The sequence below is a fragment of the Nerophis lumbriciformis genome, linkage group LG03 (genome assembly GCF_033978685.3).
Source record: "Nerophis lumbriciformis linkage group LG03, RoL_Nlum_v2.1, whole genome shotgun sequence".
In the NCBI taxonomy this organism is placed as follows: Eukaryota; Metazoa; Chordata; class Actinopteri; order Syngnathiformes; family Syngnathidae; genus Nerophis; species Nerophis lumbriciformis.
This window is the reverse complement of record NC_084550.2, coordinates 14,965,372-14,978,601: the sequence shown is the minus strand read 5'-3', so window position 1 is coordinate 14,978,601 and position 13,230 is coordinate 14,965,372. Positions and strand designations below refer to the sequence as shown.

General features: G+C 40.5%; 1 protein-coding gene across 1 annotated transcript in view; it reads right to left on the bottom strand.

Annotated features, from left to right (window-relative positions):
* The window catches only part of LOC133579791 (phosphatidylinositol transfer protein alpha isoform), a 59,639-nt gene that overhangs the window by 31,797 nt on the left and 14,612 nt on the right, over positions 1-13,230 (bottom strand). Inside the window, exons 4-7 of the mRNA XM_061934118.1 lie at positions 7,501-7,646; positions 5,391-5,482; positions 4,915-4,922; positions 761-835 (exon numbers count right to left, since the gene is read on the bottom strand). Of these exons, the coding sequence (XP_061790102.1) occupies positions 761-835; positions 4,915-4,922; positions 5,391-5,482; positions 7,501-7,646 (321 nt within the window). The remainder of the gene's footprint in view (positions 1-760; positions 836-4,914; positions 4,923-5,390; positions 5,483-7,500; positions 7,647-13,230) is intronic.

Here is a 13,230-nt window from a genome sequence, read left to right as displayed (position 1 = left end):
CAGATGACGAGTTGTTGACAGTAGCCCATCTAGGTAGCCTCACGTTAAATAAGAGCGTGATTGGATTTTCACTTGTCACTCCCAAGTGAGTATTCAATCACTAGTTTTAATTTGCGAAGAGCAGGAAGTGACACCGAGGCCATAATCAAATCATTGGTACTCTCTTTTTTAACTCACAAAGGAGAGCAAAACATGTGTTCAAATATTGAATTTCTTTATTTTTCCTTGTTTAAGATGTTTTTTTACAACCATTTTAATTTTGACAGTACCACGTAAGATATGTTTTAAATGCTGATGCGGGTTTATTGATTTCTAAATGTGCCCAAATATAGCCTGTTTTGTACACTGTTGAGGTGATCAATGCCCAGTAAATGTGTTTATGTAAAGTGTTTCTCTAGCAGTGGTCATGTGGGGACATAACATTATGGTATTTTGAGAGGTAATCATTGAAGTCGGACATCACTGAAGGCTTAGGTGGGAAACGTACAACCTGCCACTGTGGGTTACTCTTTCAATCCCGCTTTCTCATGCACTCCAAAATCATTATTAATGTAAAAAAAAAAAAAAAAGTGTAAAATATAATAAGTTTTAACATGTCCGAAATATGCTCCTCTCTTCAAATATCAGCTGTTAACAATCCTCTTTGTGCGACAGCTAAATAAACAATAATCATTCTAAGCACATTTATAGTCATGTCATGCCAGATTAATAAATATTATGACATTTAATTTCTCAAATACTTATTCATTTGTGTAATTACGTTTTCCATGCGTCCCGTGTCGGGTTTGTGCCACGTCTCGATCTTGATCAGGAAGTTGTCCTTCATGTATTCATTCTGCACGAAAAAGAAACACAAAGCTTTCAGTTTCATATGATTGTGGATATGAAAGATGCATCACTTCTTCGGTAGCTGAAGGGGGCGGGGCTAACATCATGTTGATTGGTCGACAGAGAATGATGACTTGTCGTAACACTTAGCTACTTTTAGTCTACTCTATTATGTGCTGACCTGGTGTATTTGTTTGGACGACACAAACACACACACACCTACGCACGCATGCACAAACACACACACACACACACACACACACACACACACACATGCACGCAAACACACAAGTCACGGTGTCTGACTACACTAGCTCAAATTTCAGCTTGTGTCTAAAGTGTGTCATGTTGTTGAATAAATTATTTTACCTACAGTAGTAACAACATTATCTAAAGTAATACTAATAATACTGCTTACAGTAATAATAATACCTACTGTAATAATACCTAAAGTAATAATAATAATGCTAACAGTGATAAGAATAATCATAATACTGACAGTAATAATAATACTTACAGTAATAATAATAATATTATTACTTAATGTAATATTTGTAATATTTACAATAGTAATAATACTGACAGTATTAATACAACTTACAGTAATAATAACAGTACTAATAATACTTAAAGTAAAAATAATCCATCCATCTTCTTCCGCTTATCCTAGGTCAGGTCGCGGGGGCAGCAGCCTAAGCAGAGAAGCCCAGACTTCCCTCTCCCCAGTCACTTCGTCCAGCTCCTCCCGGGAAACCCCGAGGCGTTCCCAGGCCAGCTGGGAGACATAGTCTCCCCAACGTGTTCTGGGTTTTCCCCGTGGCCTACTACCGGTCGGACGTGCCCTTAACACCTACCTAGGAAGGCGTCCGGCGGGCGTACTGACCAGATGCCTGAACCACCTCATCTGGCTTCTCTCGATGTGGAGGAGCAGCGATTTTTAATTTAGCTCTGCCCGAATGACAGAGCTTCTCACCCTATCTCCAATGGAGAACCCCGCCACCCGACGGAGGAAAAGCATTTCGGCCGCTTGTACCCGTGATCTTGTCTTTTGAATCATAACCCAAAGCGCATGACCATAGGTGAGGATGGGAACGTAGATCGACCGTTAAAATGAGAGCTTTGCCTTCTGGCTTAGCTCCTTCTTCACCACAACGGATTGATAATACAGCGTCCGCATCACTGCAGACGCCACACTGATCCGCCTGTCGATTTCACAATCCACTCACTCGCGAACAAGACTCTGAGGTACTTGAACTCCATCACTTGGGGCAAAATCTCCCCAACCCAGAGATGACACTCCATCCTTTTCCAGGCGAAAACCCTGTAATCTGACTTGGAGGTGCTGATTCTCATTCCAGTCGCTTCTCACTCGGCTGCGAACTGATCCAGAGAGAGCTGAAGATCCTGGCCAGATGAAGCACTCAGGAGCACATCATCTGCAACAAGTAGAGACCTAATCCTACAGCACCCGAACCGGATCCCCTCAACGCTCTGAGTGCGCATAGAAATTCTATCCATAAAAGTTATAAACAGGATTGGTGACAAAGGGCAGCCCAGGCGGAGTCCAACCCTCACTGGAAACGGATCCGACTTACTGCCGGCAATGCAGACCAAGCTCTGACACTGATCATACAGGGAGTGGACCGCCACAATGAGACGGTCCGTTACCTCATAATCTCCGAGCACTCCCCACAAGAATTCCCAAGGGCCTTCTCCAAGTCCACAAAGCACATGTAGACTGGTTGGGCAAACTCCCATGCACCCTTAAGGACATTTCCGAGAGTGTAGAGCCAGTCCACAGTTCAACGACCATGACGAAAAGCCCACTGCTCCTCTTGAGTCCAAGGTTCGACTCCTCTCCAGTACACCTGAATAGACCTTACCGGGAAGGTCGAGGAGTGTGATCCCACGATAGTTGGAACACACATTTCGGTTCCTTTTCTTAAAGAGAGGAACCATCACAGCCCCGCAGCATCCAGAGCCTTAACGAACTCTGGGCTAAACTAATCCACCCCCGGGACCCTGCCACCAACAAGCTTTTTAACTTTTTAACCTGAGCCCTAGAAATAGGAGAGACCACCATAGATTCCCCAGACACTGTTTCCTCATAAAAAGATGTGTAGGTGGGATTGAGGAGGTCTTTGAAGTATTCCCTCCACCGATCCACAACGTCCTGAGTCGAGGTCAGCAGCACACCATCCTCACCATACACGGTGTTGACAGTGCACTGCTTAGCCCTCTTGAGGCGGCGGATGGTGGTCCATAATCGCTTCGAAGCCGTCAGAAAGTCGTTTTCAATGGCTTTGCCAAACTCCTCCCATGTCCGAGTTGTGGCATCTGCAACCGCCAAATTGGTACCTGTCCTCTGCCTACGGGGTTCCATGAGCCAAAAGGACCTGATATGACACCTTCTTCAGCTTGACGGCATCCCTCACCCTTGGTGTCCACCAGCGGGTTCTGGGATTACCGCCACGACCGCCACCTAGCGGCCACAGTTTCGCTCGGACTCAATGTCCAGCGCCTCCTTCGTGACATGTTCAAAGGTGTTCCGGAGGTGGGAATTGAAACTGACAGGAGACTCTGCTAGACGTTCCCAGCAGCCCCTCACAATGCATTTGGGCCTGCCAGGTCTGACAGGCATCCTTTCCCACCATTGGAGCCAACTCACCACAAGGTGGTGAACAGCAGAAAGCTCCACCCCTCTCTTCACCTGAGTGTCCAAAACATGAGACCGCAAATTCGATGACACAACTATAAAGTCGATCATCGAACTGCGGCCCAGCGTGTCCTGGTGTGAAGTGCACATATTGTTTATACATGGTGTTTAATCTAGACAATCTGTTACGAGCGCAAAAGTTCAATAACAAAACATCACTCGGGTTCAGATCCGGGCGGCTCTTTCTCCCAATAACGCTTTAGGTCTCACTGTCGTTGACAATGTGAGCGTTGAAGTCACCCAGCAGAACAAAATAATTACCTGAGGGAGCACTCTCCAGTACTCCCTCGAGGGAATCCAAAAAGGGTGGATACGCTGAGCTGCTGTTTGGTGTGTAAGCACAAACAACAGTCAGGGCCCATCCCCCCACCCAAAGGCAGAGGTAAGCTACCCTCTTGTCTACCGGGTTAAACTCTAACGTACAGGCTCCGAGCCGGGGGGGAATAAATATTGCCACCCCAGCCCGTCTCCTCTCACTGCGTGCAACACGAGAGTGGAAGAGAGTCCAGTCCTTCTCAAGAGGACTGGTTCCAGAGCCCTTGCTGTGTGTCAAAGTGAGTCCGACTCGATCTAGCCGGAACTTCTCCACCTTGCGCTCCAGCCCAGGCTCCCTCACCCCCAGCGAGGTGACATTCCACATCCTCCTGTAGCTGAGGATCGGACCGCCAAGGGCCCTGCTTTCGACTGCCGCCCAGCTCACAGAGCACCATACTTCTATGCCCCCGCCTATGAGTGGTGAGCCCATTGGCAGGGGAACCCACGTTACCTCTTCGGTCTGTGCCTGGCCGGGGCCCATGGGGATAGGCCCGGCCACCAGACGCTAACCATCGAGCCCCACCTCCGGGCCTGGCTCCAAAAGGGGGGCCCCGGTGACCCGCGTCCGGGCGAGGGAAATCTGAGTCCTTGGTTTTGACTTTCCATAGAGCTGCTGCCACGCAACAGGGGGCATAGAAGCCCCCGGACAACATAGTTCCTAGGATCATTGGGACACGCAAACTCCTCTACCATGATAAGGTGGCAGCTCGGAGAGAAATATAATATAGTATATTATTATAATAATAATGCTTACTGTAATAATAATAATCATCATAATACTTACAGTAATAATACAACTTACAGTAATAATAATAATATTACTTAAAGTAATAATATTAATACTTACAATTGTAATAATACTTACAGTAATAATAATAATAATAATAATAATAATAATAATAATAATAATAGTACTATGAAATAGTTACTGTAATAAATATAATCTTTACAGTAATAATACTAACACTTATAGTAATAATAATATGTTTTACAGTAATAATTATAATGCTTACAGGAATAATTATAATGCTTACAGGAATAACAATAATACTTACAGTAATAACTTTTGTTTCCATGAGAAAGAAAGCAGAGGGTAAAGCAGACATAGAAAAATAAAGAAAAGCATGGATGAGAAAAATTGTAAGGGATACAACTCTTTGTGTGTGTGTGTGTGTGTGTGTGTGTGTGTGCGCGTGTGTGTATGTGTGAGAGAGAGATCTCAGCTTGAAAGGGAGGATCAGGTGACCACCCCCCACCACCACCACCTCCAGTGGCTGGACATGCAGTAAATAATTCATACGTCCATCAAGGTGCAACGGAAGCAGACAGCAAGCAGACCCAATATGGCTGCCGTATTTAAAATCCTTTATCATTATTATTATTACTATAATTATTATACATCATATTATTACATTATACATCTTTAGAGAGTATGCATCCAAAATATACTACCATGTGTGCACGATGCTTGTGCGTGCGTGCGTGCGTGTGTGTGTGTGTGTGTGTGTGTGTGCGTGTGTGTGTGTGTTACCTGTGCGACAGTACGGGTACGCATTCCAGGCTTTCTCGTGGATGTTGAGGGCTGAGGCGGGCGCTAACATTCTGACGAATGACGGAACTTTACTGCAGGACAAGATGGACAGCAATTAAAATATTTGTAATAGTTTGATTATGAATTATGTTTATGAGACACACATGAGCTACAACACTAGGAACACCTGCACCATTAAATGAGGGCCATTAAAATAATACTAATAAAATACGTTGTAACACAAACTATTATTGAGGCTGCAACCATTCATCCATTATTCCATTCAAAACACACTTCCATTTATGTTGTGTTGCTTCCATTCATTGTTTCATGAATGTAAATAGAAGGTAAAATAAAGTAAAAGGTGAATAGAAGGTGAAATAAGGTAAAACAAAGTAAAAAGAAGATAAATAAAAGGTACATAGAAGGTCAATAGGGTAAAATAAGGTACATGAGAGGTAAATAAAAGGTGAATGAAAGGTAAAAGAAGGTAAATATAAGGTCAAACATGTTAAAGTAGGTCAATAAAAGGTCAAATAAGGTAAGTAAAAGGTAAACAAGTTAAAATAAGGCAAATACAGGTAAAATAAGGTCAATAGAAGGTGAATGAAAGGTAAATAGAAGGTAAAAGGTAAATATACTATAAATGGAAGGTAAAATATGGTAAATAGAAGGTAACAATGTTAAAGTAAGTAAATACAAGGTCAAATAAGGAAATACAAGGTAAACAGAAGATTAAAAAAAGGTAAATAGAAGGGAAATGGAAAGTAAAAGCAGGTAAATAGAAGGTTAAAAATGTTAAAGTATGTAAATAAAAGGTAAATAGAATGTACAAAAAGGTACACAAAAGTGAATAAAATGTAAATGGGAGTATATGAAGGTAAATAGGAGGTAACAAAGGTCAATGTAAGGTCAAAAGGGTAAAATAAGGTATGTGAGAGGTAAATATAAGGTAGATAAAAGGTAAATGAAAGGTAAAAGAAGGTAAATATAAGGTAAAACATGTTAAAATAGGTCAATAAAAGGTCAAATAAGATAAGTGAAAGGTAAACAAGTTACAATAAGGTAAGTGCAGGTAAAAGAAGGTCAATAGAAGGTGAATAAAAGGTGAATGGAAGGTAAAAGGGTAAAAATACGACATAAATGGAAGGTAAAAGATTGTAAAAAGAAGGTAACAATGTTAAAGTAAGTAAATACAAGGTCAAATAAGGAAATACAAGGTAAACAGAAGGTAAAAAAGGTAAATAGAAGGTAACAATGTTAAAGTAAGTAAATACAAGGTCAAATAAGGAAATACAAGGTAAACAGAAGGTAAAAAAGGTAAATGGAAGGGAAATGGTAAGTAAAAGAAGGTAAAGAGAAGGTTAAAAACGTTAAAGTATGTAAATAAAAGGTAAAAGAAGGTCAATAGAATGTACAAAAAGGTACGAGAAGGTGAATAAAAGGTAAATGAGAATAAAGGAAGGTAAATAGGAGGTAACAAAGGTAAATAAATGATAAAAGGAATATAGAAGGTAAAGGAAGGTAAATATAAGACATATACGTTTATGGAAAAAATGTTGCTTATTTCAACTATTTTCATTAAAATACACAGTGAGACTTATAAATGTGTTTTATCCAATTACTCAATTAATCGAACAAACTAATTATTGATAGCTGCGGCCTAATTGGGAGTTTTTGACCATCTCATGTAGCTAATAAATACAATGTATAATATTTATTTGTTTAACGTCTTTTACTACTGAAGTGTATAATATATATAATATAATAAATAACATGTACATTATGTATTTGTTTACACTAAATATAATATTTTACTTCTAAAGTGTATAATATATATAATGTGTAAATATATAATAGGTATTTGTTTTGTCTTTTACTCCTAAAGTGCATATTATATATAAAATAATATGTATAATATGTATTTGTTTACGCTAAGTAAGTATGAGAATGTATCAGAAACCCTAATGTGCGGAAACATGGCGGCCATCACGCAAAAAAAGATGGGACTTAGTAACTAATTGCCCATTTGATCAAGCGTTTGATGATGTCTGTTTTACTGATGGTTGGTGGTAAAGGTGAAAGGTCGCTGGAGAGTGTGTTCTCTTACCTCTGCAGGTGGTAGATTTTGTGCGTGTACTGTCCCTTCTCGCCATCTTTCTCATAAGGCTCGTTTTTTAGCACCTCCACACCTTCGCCGCCGCCCGTCTCGTTCTTGCTGGCCTCGGCCACCGAGTACAGCTGGCCCACTTGGTACTGCCACACAGAAGATATCATCATAATATCAAATAAAAAATATATAAACGTATAAAGAAACACATACTGTATGAAACTACAATTGAGCTGTTTGGCCACAATACCTAGCAATATGCTTGGAGGAGAAAGGGTGAGGCCTTTAATCCAAGGAACACCATACCTACCGTCAAGCATGGTGGTTGTAGTATTATGCTCTGGGCCTGTTTTGCTGCCAATGGAACTGGTGCTTTACAGAGAGTAAATGGGACAATGAAAAAGGAGGATTACCTCCAAATTCTTCAGGACAACCTAAAATCATCAGCCCGGAGGTTGGGTCTTGGGCGCAGTTGGGTGTTCCAACAGGACAATGATAAATGATAAATGATAAATGGGTTGTACTTGTATAGCGCTTTTCTACCTTCAAGGTACTCAAAGCGCTTTAACACTACTTCCACATTTACCCATTCACACACACATTCACACACTGATGGAGGGAGCTGCCATGCAAGGCGCTACCAGCACCCATCAGGAGCAAGGGTGAAGTGTCTTGCTCAGGACACAACGGACATGACGAGGTTGGTTCTAGGTGGGGATTGAACCAGGGACCCTTGGGTTGCGCACGGCCACTCTCCCACTGCGCCACGCCGTCCCTGACCCCAAACTCACGTCAAAAGTGGTAAAGGAATGGCTAAATCAGGCTAGAATTAAGGTTTTAGAATGGCCTTCCCAAAGTCCTGATTTAAATGTGTGGACAATGCTGAGGAAACAAGTCCATTTTAGAAAACCAACACATTTAGCTGAACTGCACCAATTTTGTCAAGAGGAGTGGTCAAAAATTCAAGCAGAAGCTTGTGGATAGCTACCAAAAGCGCCTTATTGCAGTGAAACTTTCCAAGGGACATGTAAGCAAATATTAACATTGCTGTATGTATACTTTTGACCCAGCAGATTTGGTCACATTTTCAGTAGACCCATAATAAATTCATAAAAGAACCAAACTTCATGAATGTTTTTTGTGACCAACAAGTATGTGCTTCAATCACTCTATCACAAAAAAATAAGAGTTGTAGAAATGATTGGAAACTCAAGACAGCCATGACATTATGTTCTTTACAAGTGTATGTAAACTTTTGACCACGACTGTACATACATATACATACATACACACATATATATATATATATATATATATATATATATATATATATATATATATATACACTGTACATATAATAATATAAATAATGAAATATAATGTTTTTTTGTTCATACATTACTCTCTTCTTAGATTAACTTTAGTCTTTCTCAATCTTTCTGATCCTTCAGTGCACGTCACCGTGGCAACAGAGAACAATGGCGACCTTTCTTCCTTAATCACATCTAATCCGCCGTGCGACCTTACACACACGCGCTTTTGCAACGTCTGAATGACATCACGGCATTTAAACCTAAATATCATGGCTTTGGATACTCGGCGCCATCTTAGAGGTATGCTAACTTGTCCTGTTATACTAACGTTTTATACTAGCATTTCAGGTAATTATATCCGTTTAAACCTAAATAACATGGCTTTCGATACTTGGCGCCATCTTAGAGGTAAGCTAACTTTTCCTATGTTATCATATTAACGTTAGCATGCTAACATTTTATACTAGCATTTCAGGTAATAATATCCGTTTAAACCTAAATAACACGGCTTTGGATACTTGGCGCCATCTTAGATGTATGCTAACTTTTCCTATATTATCATGCTAACATTTTATAATCACATTTCAGGTAATTATATCCGTTTAAATCTAAATAACATGGCTTTCGATACTTGGTGCCATCTTATAGGTATGCTAACTTTTCCTGTGTTATCATACCAACGTTAGCATGCTAACATCTTATACGTTTTATACTAGCATTTCAGGTAAGTATATCCGTTTAAACCTAAATAGCACGGCTTTCGATACTTGGCGCCATCTTAGAGGTATGCAAACTTTTCCTATTTTATCATACTAACGTTAGCATGCTAACATTTTATACTAGAATTTCAGGTAAGTATATCCGTTTAAACCTAAATAACATGGCTTTCAATACTTGGCGCCATCTTAGAGGTATGCTAACTTTTCCTATGTTATCATACTAACGTTAGCATGCTAACATTTTATACTAGCATTTCAGAGGCTATCGCGTAATAGCGTATATCTTGACATATACAGATAGATAAATATATCAACATTCTTGTTGATATATTATATATATAACTTGTTGTTGTTATTATTGTTGTTTTTATCCAATTTGATTTTATTGTTTTGATTTTGTACGGTGTCCTTGAGTGCCCAGAAAGGCGCCTTATGAATAACATTTATTATTATTATTCACTTCGGGGTGGGTCAGAGGCAATGGCGTATATCTTGGCACATACAGATAGATAAATAAATAAATATTCACTTAAGGGGGGCGTGAGAGGCAAAATCGTAATAGCGTGTATCTTGACACATCTTGACACATACAGATCAATGAATAAATAAATAAACATCCACTTAAGGGGGCGTGAGAGGCAATAGCATAATAGCGTATATCTTGACACATACAGATAGATAAATAAACATTCATTTTAGGGGGGGCGTGAGAGGCGATAGCGTAACAGCATATATCTTGACATACAAATAAATAAATAAATAAATATTCATTTTAGGGGGCGTGAGAGGCAATAGCGTAATAGCGTATATTACACATACAGATAGATAAATAAACATTCACTTCAGTTGGGGGGCTGAGAGGCAATGGCATATATCTTGACACATACAGATAGATACATATATCAACATTCACTTCAGGGGGGGGCCTGAGAGGCAATGGCATATATCTTGACACATACAGATAGATACATATATCAACATTCACTTCGGGGTGTGTGAGAGGCAATGGTCTATATCTTGACACATACAGATCAATGAATAAATAAATAAACATCCACTTAAGGGCTCGTGAGAGGCAATAGCATAATAGCGTATATCTTGACACACACAGATAGATAAATAAACATCCAATTCAGGGGGGGCGTAAGAGCGTATATCTTGACACATATAAATAAATAAACATTCATTACAGGGGGGGACGTGAGAGGCAATGGCATATATCTTGACACATACTGTACAGATAGATAAGTACATCAACATTCACTTCAGGGGGCGTAAGAGGCAATAGCGTAATAGTGTATATCTTGACACATACAGATAGATAAATAAATAAGCATTCACTTCAGGGGGGCGTGAGAGGCAATAGCATAATAGTGTATATCTTGACACATACAGATAGATAAATAAATAAGCATTCACTTCAGGGGGGGCGTGAGAGGCAATAGCGTAATAGTGTATATCTTGACACATACAGATGGATAAATAAATAAGCATTCACTTCAGGGGGGCGTGAGAGGCAATAGCGTAATAGTGTATATCTTGACACATACAGATAGATAAATATATAAACATTCACTTCGGGGGCGGGGGGCGTGAGAGTCTATAGCATAATAGTGTATATCTTGACACATGCAGATAGATAAATAAATAAACATTCACTTTTGGGGGCGGGGGGTGAGAGGCAACAGCATAATAGTGTATATCTTGACACATGCCGATAGATGAATACATAAACATTCACTTTAGGGGGGGGGGGGCGTGAGAGGCAATGGCATATATCTTGACACATACAGATAGATAAATACATCAACATTCACTGCAGGGGATGTGAGAGGCAATAGCGTAATAGTGTATATCTTGACACATACAGATGGATAAATAAATAAACATTCATTTCGGGGGGGGGGGGGGGCGTGAGAGGCAACAGCATAATAGTGTATATCTTGACACATGCCGATAGATGAATACATAAACATTCACTTTAGGGGGGGCGTGAGAGGCAATGGCGTATATCTTGACACATACAGATAGATAAATAAATAAGCATTCACTTCAGGGGGGGCGTGAGAGGCAATAGCGTAATAGTGTATATCTTGATACATACAGATAGATAAATAAATAAACATTCATTTCGGGGGGTGTGAGAGGCAACAGCATAATAGTGTATATCTTGACACATGCAGATAGATAAATAAATAAATATTCACTTTAGGGGGGGTGTGAGAGGCAATTGAGTATATCTTGACACATACAGATAGATAAATAAACATTCACTTTAGGGGGGCATGAGAGGCAATGGCGTATATCTTTATACATACAGATAGATAAATAAATAAACATTCTCTTCGGGGGGTGTGAGAGGCAATGTTGTAAAAGCATCTTTAGAGTCAGTAGATACCTATATTGACAAATACAGATAAAAAACAACAACAATAAATAGGTTAAATAAATCTGTCCCTTAGGACCAAAGGTGCATGAGTGCTGCACGTCACTGAGGGAAACATTGACACTTTTGACACACATTCACATGTGCTGCCAGCTGTTTGGACAGTACAGTCAGTACCACCGTTTTCGTACACGACCCTTTTTTGTATAAATCGATTTTCAACTAAAATTTTCCGCCGAAAATCGATGCGGATTTTGTTTAGCATATCTGTGTTGGCCCTGCGATGAGGTGGCGACTTGTCCAGGGTGTACCCCGCCTTCCGCCCGATTGTAGCTGAGATAGGCTCCAGCGCCCCCCGCGACCCCAAAGGGAATAAGCGGTAGAAAATGGATGGATGGGCATCTTCACTCATTATATATATATTTTTTTATTGCGCACGACTGCAAATCCACCGTGGGGGTCAAAGAAAGTTGTGAGTACCAGTATTTTACTTTAAAAAAAGGCAAGAAACACTATTAAATATAACTTGTAGGAAAGTATGAAGGTGGCATCCGTGTGTCGCTCCTTCCCCTTCGCCAACAAAATTATTTTTATTCTTCATTTCTACTTATTTCACATTTTTTCAGTGTTGAAAACCACAATTATTGTCAATAAAATGTATTTTAAGTTTATATTTTTGGGTGCCTGAATTTTATTCATTTGCTTTATATGATTTTTTATAGGGAACATGGCTTCACTGTAATAAAAACTGTGTCTACTTTCTTTCACCTTACGGCAGCACTCGTGTAGTCCCAAATTGTAATTGGTGTGTGTGGAGAGGCGGGGCCGGCAGTCCGACAGCGAGGCAGGGCACACCGGAGCCCGCTCCAAGATGGCGGCGAGGAGGTGTGGACAGCGAGCGAGCAGCGAGGCGGGGCGCGTTCGATGCCGCAAACAAGATCGGGTGCATGGATCGCGCACCTGGGCACAATTGAGTAATCCCCTCTCAGTGTGTAAAAGGGCAGCAACCGAGAACGACGGGGCAGAAGGAGTTGGAGAGCCAACAGCAACGCATGCAGCGCGGAAGAGAGCGAGAGGCAGACGACGCGGCAGAGCTGAAAAGCGACCCGACGGGACTGAAGGTTTATTGACAAATAAACAAAGTCAAAACTATGCTCAAAGTGATGTCTGTGCTTGGTGGTCCTTGGAACCCACACGGCGGCTTGAGACCGTTGCAGTGTGTCCTGATATCATATTGATATCGGTCCAAGATGGGTATTTTCTTCCTTTTTTACTAAAGTGATTTACAAAAGGTAAACATGCTAGGCTATAG